This window comes from Panthera uncia, chromosome E3 (assembly GCF_023721935.1).
Source record: "Panthera uncia isolate 11264 chromosome E3, Puncia_PCG_1.0, whole genome shotgun sequence".
Taxonomy (NCBI): Eukaryota; Metazoa; Chordata; class Mammalia; order Carnivora; family Felidae; genus Panthera; species Panthera uncia.
Genome location: NC_064815.1, coordinates 24,548,864 through 24,563,706, shown reverse-complemented (window position 1 = coordinate 24,563,706; position 14,843 = coordinate 24,548,864). Strand labels below are relative to the sequence as shown.

Below are 14,843 nucleotides of genomic sequence, written 5' to 3'. Positions count from 1 at the left end.
AAATAAATAAATAGATAGATAGACAGATAGATAAATAAATGTTAAAAAAAAAAAAAAAAAGTAGCATTTAGCCATTATATATTGATCCAAAAGCTTCCCTACTATGGGGTACCTGGGTGGCTCAGTGAGTTAAGCATCCAACTTTGGCTCAGATCATGATCTTGCAGTTCAGGAGTTTGAGCCCCCCGTTGGGCTCTGTGCTGACAGCTCAAAGCCTGCAGCCTGCTTCAGACTCTGTGTCTCCCTCTGTCTCTCTCTGCCCCTGCCCCTCAGGCTTGTGCTCTCCCTCGCTCTCAAAAATAAATATATAAACATTAAATTTTTTTTCTTAAACCAAAGCCTCCCTACTAGGATATACCAATCTACAATAAGAGTAACAAAACACTAGAGCTGCAATGTTATTACCAAAGGGCAATGAGCCAAGATAGCGGATTTCATCTTAGATGACTGGGATCACACAAATAAATGCCTTATAAATCACTCCCCCAAGTCATTATCCCTAAACTCAACTGTCCACTGCACTTTTTTTCAATGAATGGTACTTTTAAAGAGATGACTTCACAAGCCACACACCTATTATACCTATACTAAATATCACAGAACATAAAATGAGTAAGATAGCTCTTCTATTCAAGTTTTATGTTCTAGAGTTTGTAAGACCACAAACACACTCTCATTATCACAATAGGCCCTATTCGGCTCACACTCCAAAATTCCATATCCCTAAATAACTTTTTCCTCTTTCCCACCTAAGCTCTCCCTGCTGGTCCTTTCCTCAAACTACTGCTCAGAACTTGCTTCCTCTCTCCAGGTCTCCTCTCTCTCCACAGTAGCTACATTCAGCAGCCTGGGAGAATATCAAGTTCTACAAAATCCAAAGAGAAGGCAAAGAGAGAAAAACAATTTTTTCAAGCTACTGACTTTGGAATAGGCAGATCATAGATCTGATCAACGTGAATCCTCAAGGCATTATTTAAAATCTCCTTTAGATGAAGAAAGAAAATCCAAAGCATTGTTTTATGGTCTACTTATCTATGTCTTTACTGTATTCTGTCCTGGCTGAGATGCTATAAGTTCCTTAAGAAAACTACAAATAGGAAAAACACAACTTATATGCAAAACTCAGGAGACAAAATCAGCCGCAGGTCAAATCGTACAGGGAGATAAGAATTACTGTGTAGAATGGTATTGTACAGGAGTCTCAATTTCTCTAAGCATAATCACTGACTTCAGGCAGCACTTTGTTCTAAACAAGCTTACAATTCCTAACCTCAATCTTAATTATAGCCAGGTTCTATTAAGTTAGTATCTTAAGACCTCATTAGAAAATTTGAGAATAGGTGATTTATTCATACACTCCTGGAATTCTAGTCTCTGGCTCCTACAGAAAGTGAGTTAAGCATCCACAGAAAGTGTGGATCGGCTTTTTTGTTCTTATTAGCCCAAAAGACCTTCTACCCATAAATAATACTTAGTCTTTCTTCTTCTTCGTTTTAAGTCTTTCTTTCATGTCATTCACATACTTAAACTAAACTAAAATACATAAAAGACAGCTGTTAAGATTTAACAAGAGGAAAATATTTAAGGACTCAAATGATCCAAGGGTCTAAAAACTCATTCAGAGATGATTTTATATAGGATTTTCATACAGTAATGACAGTAATCTTATGTTATAGCCACTGAAAGCCTTATCAGAATTCCAAAACTCTATAGCAATGAAATAAAAAGAATTAAAACTTCCCCTCAGTAAATAAAAAACTTTAGTACTGATCTAGAAAAAGCCAATTGGGGTGCCTGGGTGGCTCAGTCGGTTGAGCGTCCGATTTCAGCTCAGGTCATGATCTCGCGGTCTGTGAGTTCGAGCCCTGCGTCGGGCTCTGTGCTGACAGCTCAGAGCCTGGAGCCTGTTTCAGACTCTGTCTCCCTCTCTCTCTGACCCTCCCCCATTCATGCTCTGTCTCTCCCTGTCTCAAAAATAAATAAACGTTAAAAAAAAAAATTTAGAAAAAGCCAATTAATTAATTTCTAATTTTCCTTTTTATGCAAATAATAAAAATTTAAAGAGCATAGGAAGAAAATGCTTGATCATGCCGGTCTGGAATAAGAAAACATGCTAAATATTAAACTATGGTTGAAGAAATAAAATTATTTCTCAATATAATTTTGTCAGCAAAATCAGTCTAAAATAATTGAAGTAATTTAATTGTATGCCTCAAGATGTGCTTCATTTTTCAAAATTGAAAGGAAGGGGAAAAATCTGTTTTAAATGGATCAGTAGCCCTCTGCCAGTCCTATCCTGGCCCAAAGACAAAGATGAAATATCAGTATGCAAATCAGTGAAGTTGCCAACAAAAGACATATATACTCTCAAAACTTACATTAAAAAAAAATCTTATTGGAGGGGCACCTGGGTGGCTCAGTAGGTTTGAGCATCCAACTTCGGCTCAGGCCATGATCTCATAACTTGTGAGTTTGAGCCTCACATCGGGCTCTCTGCTGTCAGCATAGAGCCTTTTTCAGATCCTCTACCCCCTCTCTCTCTCTCTCCCCTGCTTGCATGCACATGCACATTCTCTCTCAAAAATAAACAAACATTAAAAAAAAAATCTTATTGGAGAAACCCTGAGATAGAAAAGACAATCAGAAATCTGAGGCCAAGGTCTTGGCTTTTGTCATTTTAGTTTCTGTTGGTTTTAATTAGACTAGCCTCAGTTCCTGCAACTGGAAAATAAGATTATGTGTATGTGTATGTAGGTATGTATGTGTGTATATGTATATAAAATACACATACACCCGACACAACATTATAAGAATTGTTTGGAAGATCAAACGAGTTGATTAAAGAAAACAAAAAACAAACAAAAAAAAACATTTTCAAGAGGGAAATGCTAGGTTTTCTACTAATCTGCCATACAAACCAATACCCATTCCAAGTCTTTTTCAAGGCTGCTGATGTGTTTATCTTATCTGATATACAAAATCAGTTTTCATTCTTAGGAATTAATTTGTAAAAAATTGTTTCCTATTTATATCATACCTCATTCCAAGAAGAATCTGAGGCAAAAAACCGTGTGTGTGTGTGTCTGTGTTTTAATCAACCATAGTAAAAAATAAATCAATCTAGGAGAGATTTTCAATATCAACCCCACATCATCATCTACATAAAACAGATGGATGTCAAAATTTCTGAATCCATTATCTGATGTTAAGAGCTCAAAATCTAATCTAACTGGAGCCACTGAAGAAAACGAACTCGTTTAAGTGTTCTACCTTGCTCTTCAAAAATTAATAGTGACCTTACCTTGTATGGATCAAGTAAAAAGTCACTGAACTTGCTAGGCAGGGAATATTTCTTCACCAATTCGTCTTCTACCACCCATGGTGCATTTTCACCAGTACCAGCCCGTAATGCGTTATGCCGTATAAAGTATCGAAGTATCTCCTTATTTGGTGGGCGTTCTGTACGAATCAAGCTGTCTGCTGGCACATTACTGATGATCTAGGTTAACAAATATAAATAACTTACCACTGGGGTTAAAAGCAATTAACCACTGAGAACAAAGATTTATGTTCTTTCCAGAAAAATCATAATTCCCTCTATAAAACAGGGCTATAAACTAGATGAAAGAAAAATAATTTTCAGAGACAGAATGTTAAACACATCCCTAGGCAATTTATCTGTATGTATCAAAGACCTAAAAATGTGCATACCCACTGAACCAGCAATTCCTCTTGTTAAGAATTTAGAAATAAACAGACTGTCAACTGCTAATAAAAGGAAGGGGGGAAAAAAGGGGAAAACTACATAAAGGTACATCACTAAGGGATTCATTTTTTAAATTAGAATACATCCATACAATGAATGAATGCAACCATTATATGCATATAATATATACATGCATATAATTATGTATATTACATATAATATACACAACCATAGGGGGAAAATGTTAATCAGGACGAATTTATCAGAATCGTCTAAGGTGCAGATTCTTGGCCCCCAAACTTACTGAATGAGAAGAATCTCTGGCAGTAGAGGCTGGGAATCTAGATTTTTTTAATAAAACCCCCTGATGACTATCATACACACTACAATCTGAAAATACTGTTTTGGAAAAAAATTTAATGACATCACAGACGTTTACCATATAGTAAATGAAAAAAGCAAGTTACAAAATAGTATGTATAGAATCCTCTCTTTTTTCCCCCTAAAATTTTATTTTTAGGTAATCTCTATACCCAACATGGGACTCAAACTCATAACCCCAAGATCAAGTATCATACTTTACCAACTGAGCCAGCCAATGCCCCGACTCCTATTTTCAAAAGTCACTTAAAAGCTGGGGCACCTGGGTGGCTCAGGTCCTGATCCCAGGGTTGTGGGATGGAGCCCCGTGTTGGGCTCTGTGCTGAGCATGGAGGCTGTTCAAGATTCTCTTTCTCTCTCCCTCTGCCCCTCGCCCCTACTCAATGTTCTAAAAAAAACAAACAAGCTAACCACCACTAACCACATCTATATTCACCAAATATCATCTCTGAGCACAGGATTAGAAATACCTTTTACCCTTATTTGTATATTCTATCTGCCTCTATTTACTACACGTAAACAAAGCAATTTACATTCTTCACACTCATCAGTAAGAATACAAACGATAATCAGGGAAGTGGATGAGACTCCCTAGTAATAATATTTTAATTAGCAACCCTGCTGAAGGTGAAGAAACTTAGTGAAAAACTGTATTTAACATCCAATATTCAAATATAAAGAAATCCTGACAATTTAGCAATGCCTTCACATCAACTATAAAACAAATGGAGTCAAAGTGCTGGGGACGATTAGATGACTCAGTCAGAAGAGCATTCGACTCTTATCTCAGGGTTGTAAGTTCAAGCCCCACTTGGGTATAGAAATTACTTAAAATTAAAATCTTCAAAAAAAAAAAAAAGAGTCAAAATAGAATAAGACTTGTCAACTTTTTGAGGTGGGAAAAAAAATCCAACACTCTGAAGAGCCAAAAGAACTGGGTTATACTCCTTCCCACGCTCATTTACTAAATTAGGAACCTTGACAGAATTCTTCAACTTCTCAGGCCCTAGCTGTTTCTTCTATAAACAGTTGAACAGGAAGACAAATGCGCAGTTATCTTCCATATCCGGCAGCCCATCTTGCCTCTTTCTAAATACAAGATTTTACACATACAGGTATACAAGTACCTGAAACTAATATGCCATATTTCATGGATTCTAAGACACTATCAATGAAAAAACACAGTGTTTTATATGCCACTAAGAAAACAATTCTTGCCAATTCATTTAAGCAATGTCCTGACTCTGGACATATTAAAAACATTCAAACCTTAGAATCAATAAAACTTAGCACTAAGTTATTTTAAGGGTATTTACTGTTTTAGATTATTAGCTTCACAGATACCTTGTAAAAGTGCTGATGAGAACTGACTTGGTTTCTGAGTTTATTACAAATTGCTTTATTTTTAACTGGGAAGAGCTATTTCCTGGAGAAAGTCCGTAACTGCTGCAAACCGATTCTTATTTTTCAAATTGAGTTTGAAACTCAAATGCAAATTATTCTTAGACCCTAATAATTCTTATTAAAAGAAAACAGTATGCTATCTCCTAGGGGAAAAAAATACAATTTAACTTAAGGTCATAATTACAAAGACTACAAAAGCCTAGAATTTACCGTAGAAACACATTCATTCACATTTTTCTGTAGCACATTTTCTCCGAGAAAACTGGCCCTATGGTATTTTCTGAAATAGCATTTTTGACATTTAAGAGGTTTAATATAAAGTGCCAACTAACCTTATCTTCATTTTGTAATTTCACATCATATTTGTGAGGCAGAAATTTTGGCGGAGCCCATTTCCTTTCTCCTTTTTTTAACGAAGTAGGGAGTTTTCGTGGAGATCTACGTGCTCTGTCATCTAGTCAAATCAATAGAAAATTAGTGAAAAAAATACGTCTTTAACTTTATCCATTCATTTATTAATAATCTTATTGAACACCTACTCTGCACCAGGCACTGAGTGATGAGACACAAAGATGAATCATAAAGTCCTTACCTCAAGCAGATCAAGTCTGTGAGAGTCTACAAAACTTACAATATAGGGGCGCCTGGGTGGCTCAGTCGGTTAAATGTCCGACTTTGACTCAGGTCATGATCTTGCGGTCCGTGAGTTCAAGCCCCGCGTCAGGTTCTGTGCTGACAGCTCAGAGCCTGGAGCCTGTTTCACATTCTGTGTCTCCCTCTCTCTGACCCTCCCCCATTCATGCTCTGTCTCTCTCTGTCTCGAAAATAAATAAACATTAAAAAAAAAAATTTTTTTAAATAAAACTTACAATATAATGTGGCAAAATACTGTAACAGAGATTGGGACAAAAAAAATACTATGAGAACAGAGAGGAGCAACTCTAACTTGGTCTGGAAGACAGGCAAAGGAGAGGCCTAGAACGACTAGAACTTGTTCAGAGACTATAAGCCGTAAAATGAGTGAATATGATCTAGGCTATAGTAAAAACATCAGACTAAAGATACGTAGGAGCCAAATTATAAATAACACTGTACACCTTTTTAAAAAATTTTTTAAATGTTTATTTTTGAAAGAGGGAAAGTGTGAGCGGGGGAAGGACAGAGAGAGGGAGACAGGATCTGAAGCAGGTTCTGCGCTGACAGCAAAGAGCCCAATGTGGGGCCCAAACTCATAAACTGTGAGATCATTACCTGAACTGAAGTTGAACACTTAACCCACTGAGTCACCCAGGTACCCCCATTAATTTTTTTTTTTTTTTTTAAGTAGGCTCCATGTCCAATGTCCAGCGTAGGGCTTGAACTCGAGACCCTAAGATCAAGAGTCACATGCTCTACCAACTGAGCCAGCAGCCAGGAGCCCTAACACTGTATACCCTTTAGAGACTAGAATTTGTCTCATGGGCACTAGGGAAACAAAGGATTTCTTGTCTAACTAACTAGATATAAATTTTGAAAGATTACTTGTCTGAAAAAAACTGAGAAAGAAAATAACACTTTTGGAAGTTAGAAAATGAGTAAAATGGCAAGGTGAGACTGAAGAATGGGGAAATCACAAGATGCACCTGAATTAATGTAACTGGAATGGAGACTAAAAGAGTCAAGAGGTATTTAGAATACAAGACTTGGTAACCACCTAGATGGGGAAATGCTAACGGCTTCCAAGTTTTCTGCCTTAGGGACCAAGAAGACTACAGTGTCATTAACTGAGTAAAAGAATGCTGAAAGACTAGCAGGATTCTTGTTGACATGCCTTGGGAAGACAACATAAGCAAGACGATTAATTCAGCTTTACAGGTGGTTAAATTTGAACTGCTTGGGACATGCATGTGAAGACTAGATCTAAAGTTTAGGAGTTAAACTGATGTGGTCCTGGAAATCGTCAGCCTTTATACAGATTAAGAATTTAAACTGTGGACGGAATGAAATGTAACAGTACACTTCTGCAGAAAAATAAAAAGGCAGCAAGGGTGCCTGGGTGGCTCAGTAGGTCAAGTGACCAACTCTTATTTTCGGCTCAGGTCACTATCTCATGGTTCATGAGTTTGAGCCCCATATTGGGCTCCTCACTGATAGCACAGAACCTGCTTGGGATTCTCTCTCCCATTCTCTCTCTCGGTCCATTTCCCAATCACATGCGTACACTCTCTCTCTCAAAATAAATAAATAAACTTAAAAAAAAAAAAAAAAAAAAGGCAGCAGGCAGCTCTTCCTGCCCACAGGCTTTATCCCCGTACTTTAATAAAATCACCTTTTTGCACCAAAAAAAAAAGGGGGGGGGGGAGCAGAAAATTCCTATGAAAAATAATTTAATGAGAAAAGGAGGTAAAAAAAAAAAAAACAAAAACAGGAAAGTAGGGGTTCTTGGCTGGTTCAGTTGGAAAAGTATGTGACTCTTGATCTCAGGGTCATGAGTTCAAGTCCCATATTGGGTGCAGAAATTACTAAAAATAAAAATAAAACAGAAAAGTAGTTGGGAAACCTAAGAGACTATAGTACTAAATAAGCTGAAAGATATGAGAGTGACCAACAGTGTTAAATGGAACAGAAAAGTAAAAAAAACAAAGAAGAAATCAGTGAATTTTGCAATTAGGGGGTCACCTATAACCTTATTAGGAACAGTTTTAGGAATAAAGAGGCAGAAGTCACACTTATACATAACAGCGTAAGGAATAAACTCATGGTCAGAAAGCAAAGACAACATTCTCAAGAATCTTACCTTGAATGAATTAAGACAGAAACAGAACAACAGGATCAAGGGAGGATAGTTTTTGTTTTTAGAAAATGGGACTTTATTTATAAGTTAAGAATGATTAGAAAAAGGGTTTAAAACATTCTATAGTAGAGTAATAAGTTTACCTATTCCTTGAAAAACTAGGAGGGAATGGAATTCAAAGAACAAGTATCTTGGCCAATTGGAAAGAAAGACCACTCCCTTCTAAGATGGAGGAAGAATACAGAAATTGCTACCAGAGAGGTTAGGAACACAAAGCTGATAAGTTCCTGCCCTAATACATTATTTCCGCCCCCCACAAAGTAAAAGGCAAGGTCACATGATGAGAACATATTTTTCATACTGGAATTTGCCTATCATATTTCTATGAAAATTCTAATCAATTTTTCACTGAAGACATTCAGAGTACACCATAACATTCTTTAGCTCACCTACGACGTGTAACAATATACTAGAAATGACATTATATCCCAATAATTAAAACTTGAACTAAGGCACAGGCTCTAAAAAATAGCCAAAGCCTAAAACCAGCAGTTCCTGGTACATGATGCTTAAGGTATAAAACTAACAACTATAACACATCATTGGTAAGCCAATGATTTGATTCTATAATAAAAGAAGTGTTAAAAGACCTAACAGCCAACACTTAACCAAAACACTTATCCTCCTCAAATCTTAGGATCTGTGAAAAACACACATATTATAAACCTCCAGTATCAAAAAGGAGAAAAACTGAAAAACACAGACATTAGCATTCATAGTACACAGTGGAAAACAAAACTAAAGTATCAACAACTGCGGGGGAGGGGGACAGCTACACAACAATCTCAGAAGCTGCCTTGGGAGTAGGTAAGGACATCCCTCTAAAACCATCTGCACATATCCAAAACATCTGGAGACACAAAACAGAAGGCAGACGGTGGAACATTCTAATGCAACATTCTAACTCGAACTTTATGACAGTTAAATAATGAAGTAAAATTACTGGATCCTCTAACAGTCACAGAGAGGGGATCAGTATACACAAACCCTCTTGAGTAATCCTATTTTTGGAAAAAGAAGGGATCCAAATAAATTCCTTATTTACACAAATTTAAAAAAAAAAAGAAGAAGAAGAAGGACTCAGAGACTAAAAGTCTCCCCGGTGAACAACATCTCTGTTTCTCAACTTTCAACACATCATGGTTAAGGTCTCCAGGCCCCTAAAATTTACTTTTAGAGTTTCACAATTCTGGCAATTCCTATCTGAGAGGGACCTGAATTTATGCAGATAAAATGAAATCTCTTAAAAGCACCGCAATGGCTTACAAAATGAAAAAAGAAAAAAAAAAAGAGTGGGACCCTTGGGTGGCTCAGCCGGTTAAGTGTCTGACTTCAGCTCAGATCATGATCTCACGGTTCAAGAGTTTGAGCCCGTCAGGCTCTGCACTGACAGCTCAGAGCCTGGAACCTGCTTCTGATTCTGTACCTCCCTCTCTCTCTGCCCCTCCCCTGCTTGTGCGCATGGGCTCTCTCTCCCTCTCAAAAATAAACCAATATACAAGAAAGAGAGAAAGAGAGAGAGAGAGAGAGGGAGGGAAAGAGAGAGAGAGAGCGAAAGAAAGAAAGAAAGAAAAGAAAAGAAAAGAAAAGAAAAGAAAGATGGATTCGAATTAGCTCCTCCTATTCCAATCGCCCCCCTTCCACGCATCCTTACGGATGTCCAACTTGGAGAAAAGGAAAGCAAACTCTTTCCCATCCTGAGTAGGCAGGTATGTACACACAGATTTCTAAGCAGCCAGAGGTAAGACTTCTCCCTGGTCTTAACTGTGTGGGGAGATTTAAATCTTGATTCCCTTAGTGGATATTTCAATTGTTTTCTGAATCATAAATGAACAAAAACGTATCTATTTATCTATAAAACTTAATTACAAATTTAATTGTTAGAACTCAAAAGATTTATGGAGGACAAAATAAACAGAGTAGCATAACTCACTAAGGAAAGCTAGCATCATACATACTAATACTCTCTCTCCTTCCTTCATCCTCTTTTACAATTGGCTCCTTCTTCTGATGATCCTGAGCAATTTGGCTAGAATTCTCTTTGTCACTTGAGGGAGAATCACAGGCACCGTCTGATTTCTTCTCAGTGGCCTCTTCATCCACTTTCTCCAAAGGATGAATCTTCACAATCCTCACCTTGAGCATTTTTTCCTTCCCAACCTATAAAGGAGACAAGAGAGAATCAAAGATAATAAAGAACCAAGAACCTAAAGATGTTTAGAATATATTATCCAATATATATCCCACTTCACCTGACAAAAAAAATCCACTGAAAAAGTAGCCAAGTTGTGATTTTTTTTCCCAACTTTGTTTCTCAGACTTCTAAACGGCAATAGGATACCTTAAAAAATAAAATGATCACAATCTAGTTCATAATTCATGTACCGATGTACTAAGGCTAAAAGGCCATCACTACACTACCCTGACATATGTGTAAACACAGTTCAAGAACTTCCATTTTGTTAAAAAATCAACTATGTAGGGGTGCCTGGCTCGCTCAGTCAGAATAGCATGCAACTCTTGATCCTGAGGTTGTAAGTTCCAACTCCACGTTGGGTGTAGAGACTACTTAAAAATAATATCTTTGATAAATATATAACTATACATACGAATATCCAATTATTTTAGAATCATCTGTTGAAAAGACTATCTTTTCTTCACTTAATCATCTAACTCTATCAAAAATGAGCAGCGTGTGTATGCATGGATGGACATATAGGAGTCTATTTCTGGATGCTATTGTGTCCCAATGAATCTATTAGTCTATCTTTACAACAATTTCATACCACTTTAATACTTGAAAATAAGGCTCAAAATCAGACAGTATTATACCTCTAACTTGGTTGTTCTTTGTCAAAGTTCTTTGCATTTTCACATGAATTTTACAATCAGCTTGACAGTTCCTATAAAAAAGCTTCTGGGATTTTTTAAAATAATTTTTTAATTTGAGTATAGTTGAAAAGCTGCTAGGATTTTATAGCATTTGTGGTGTATCTACACATCACTTTGCGAAGAACTGCCATTTTAACAATACTGAGTTTTCTGACCCATGAAGACAATATCTCTCTCCATCATTTAAGATCTTGTTTAATTTCTCTCAGAAACATTTTATAATTTTTAGTGTCTAGGTCCTGTATGCCTCTTGTCAGATTTACTCCTAGAGCATAGCATATTTTTGATGTTATCATAAATGGTACTGATCTTTCTAAATTTCAATTTCCAATTGCATGTTGCTAACATTGGTTTTCGTATTATTTACCCTATATCCTGCTACCCTGCTAAACTCACTTGTTAGTTCTAAGAGGTTTTATGGGAGATTCCAGATTTTCTACATGGACAATCATGCTGTCTACACATAAAGATAACTATACTTCTTCCTTTACAATTTAGATGCCCTTTATTTCCTTTTCTTGACATACAACTAGCTAGAACCTCAAATACAATGTTAAATGGAGTGGGAGAGCAAGCATTCAGTCTTTTACCATTAGGTATAATGCTAGCTGGTGACTAATCTGTAAATATCCTTTATCAGGTTGAAGAAATTTCTTTTTTTTTTTTTTTTTTTTTTTTTTTTTAGGTTGAAGAAATTTCTATTTGCAGTTTGCTATAAGTTTTTATTAGGAACTAATGTCAGACTTTGTTGAATGCTTTCTTTGTGTAAACTGGAGATGACCATATAGTTTTTCTTGGTTGTTCTTAATTGAATTATAAATTTAAAAGAGCCCAAATGTCCATCAACAGATGAATGGATAAAGATATGGTACATAAATATATACAATGGAGTACTACTCAGCAATCAAAAAGAACGAAATCTTGCCATTTATGACAATGTGGATGGAACCAGAGGGTATTATGCTAAGCAAAATTAGAGAAAGACAAGTATCGTATGACTTCACTCATATGAGGAATTTAAGATACGAAACAGATGAACATAAGGGGAAGGGAAGCAAAAATAACATAAAAAACAGGGAGGGGGACAAAACACAAAAGACTCTTAAATATAAAGAACAGAGGGTTACTAGAAGGATTGTGGGAGGAAGGTGGACTAAATGGGTAAGGGGCATTAAGGAATCTACTCCTGAAATCATTGTTGCACTACGTGCTAACAAATTTGGATGTAAATTTACAAATATATTTTAAAAAAGAATTATACATAAATTTATAACAACTTTGCATTTGGAGGATTAACCCCACTGGGTAATGATGAATTATCCTTCTCCTAAGGAAGTGTTGCATTTCATTTGCTAAAATTTTGATTAGAAAATTTTCCATCTATGGGTACCTGGGTGGCTCAGTCAGTTGAGCTTCTAACTCTTGATTTTGCCTCAGGTCATGATCCCAGGGTTGCGTGATCGAGCCCTGAGCTGGGTTCTGTGCTGAACGTGGAACCTGCTTGGGATTTTCTCTCTCCTTCTCTCTCTCTCTCCCCTCTGCCCCTCTCCCCTGATTGTGGTCTCTCTCTTGCTCTCTAAAAATAAAAACAATAAAAATAGGAGTGCCTGGGTGATTCAGCCAGTTAAGCATCCAACTTCAGCTCAGGTCATGATCTCACAGTTCATGGGTGGGAGCCCCACGTCAGCCTCTGTGCTGACAGCTCAGAACCTGGAGTCTGCTTCAGATTCTGTGTCTCCCTCTTCTCTCTCTGCCCCATCCCCACTTGCACTCTGTCTCTCTCAAAAATAAACATTAAAAAAAAATTTTTTTAATAAAAATAAAATAAAGAAATTTTGTATCTATGTTCACACAGGAGTTTTGTGAACACAGAAATTTTTTTTGCCTTAGTCCATAGTTTTTTTTTATAATGTGTTTATATGGTCTTAGTATTGGGGTAATACTGACCTCATACAATAATGTGCAAAGAATTCTCTCCTCCCTCCGCTCTTCTATTTTCTGGAAACGTCCGGATAGAATTGGTGCTATTTCTTCCTTAAATGTTTGGTAGAACTCACCAATGAAGACATTTGGGCCTGGAGTTTTGCCAGATAATTTTAACTACAAACTCATTTTCTTTAATAGATATAGGACTGTTAAGGTTTTTATTTCTTGCTGAATGCATTTTGGTAGTATCTTTCAAGGAATTTGTCCATTTAAGTTGTCAAATTTATTGGCATAAAGATGCTCCTAACATTCTCTTATAATCCTGTCAATATATGTAGACTGTAGTGACATCATCTAATTCCTCATATTGGTTAATTTGTATCCTCTCTTTTTTTCCTGAGAGTTTGGCTAGAGGTTTATCAATTTTACTGATCTTTTCAAATTACCAGCTTTTGGTTGCACGACTTTCCTGTTTTCTATTTTACTGATTTTCACTTTGATCTAAACTTATTAAATCTTTTCTTCTTGTTTTCTTTGAATTTGAAAGCTCTTCTTTTTCTTAATTTCTTAAGGTAGAAGTCAATAATTTGAGAACTTTCTATTTTGTTTGTTTAAAGTTGCTTGGTTGTTTAGTGCTATACATTTCTCCTAAGCCCTACCATAAGCAACATCTCACAAATTCTAATATATTGTGTTTTCATTTTTTTTTTTAATGTTTATTTATTTTGAGAGAGAGAGAGACGCACATCCAAGCAGGGAGCGGGAGGGAGAGTGGGAGAGGGGAAGAGAGAGAGAGAGAATTTCCCAAGCATGCTTGATCTCAGGAACCGTGAGATCATCACCTGAGTCAAATGCTTAACCAACTGAGTCACCCAGATGCCTTCATTCACATTCAGTTCAAAACATTTTCTAATTTCCCTTTTGATTTTCCCTTAACTCTGAGTAAGTTAAAGGTATGTTATTTAGTTTCCAATTATTTGTAATTTCCAATTATTTGCAGTTTCCAGACAACTATTATTGACTTCTAATGTAATTCCATTTTCATCACAGTATATTCTCTGTAGGACTTGAATCCTTTTCAATTTATTTTATGGCCCAGAGTATGATCCACCTTGGTAAACTATACATTTGAGAGGAATGTCTCTTCTGTAGTTATCAGGTAGAGTATTTTATAAATGGTAATTAAGTCACATTGGTTGATAATGCTAACTCAAGTTTTCCATATTCTTGCTTTCTGTCTCCATTTTCTATCAGTTACTGAGAAGAGAGGTGTTGAAAACTCCAACCATAACTATGATATCTATTTCTTCTTACAGCTCTATCCATTTTTGTTTCATGTATCTTGAAAAACTCATTAGTAAATGCATAAACATTAAGGGCTGCTGTGTCTTCTTAAAAAAACTGACCCCTCTCATTATGAAGTATTTCTTAACTAAAATTCAAATTAAAAAAAAAAAATGTAGGGGCGCCTGGGTGGCTCAGTCTGTTAAGTGTTCAACTTCAGGTCATGATCTTGCAGTTAGTTCTTGAGTTCAAGCCCCGCATCGGGCTCTGTGCTGACAGCTCAGAGCCTGGAGCCTGCTTCAGATTCTGTGTCTCCCTCTCTCTCTGCCCACCCTTGCTCACACACTCTCTCTCTCCCAAAAATAAACACTAAAAAAAAAAAAAATTTTTTTTTTTAAATTTTACCTATGGTAATAC

At 36.4% G+C, this 14,843-nt stretch overlaps 1 protein-coding gene across 1 annotated transcript in view; it reads right to left on the bottom strand.

Moving 5' to 3' along the window:
- BAZ1B (bromodomain adjacent to zinc finger domain 1B) overlaps positions 1–14,843 on the bottom strand; it is a 72,583-nt gene that overhangs the window by 40,423 nt on the left and 17,317 nt on the right. Inside the window, exons 4-6 of the mRNA XM_049639200.1 lie at positions 10,283–10,484; positions 5,824–5,945; positions 3,302–3,499 (exon numbers count right to left, since the gene is read on the bottom strand). Coding sequence (XP_049495157.1) covers positions 3,302–3,499; positions 5,824–5,945; positions 10,283–10,484 — 522 coding nt within the window. The remainder of the gene's footprint in view (positions 1–3,301; positions 3,500–5,823; positions 5,946–10,282; positions 10,485–14,843) is intronic.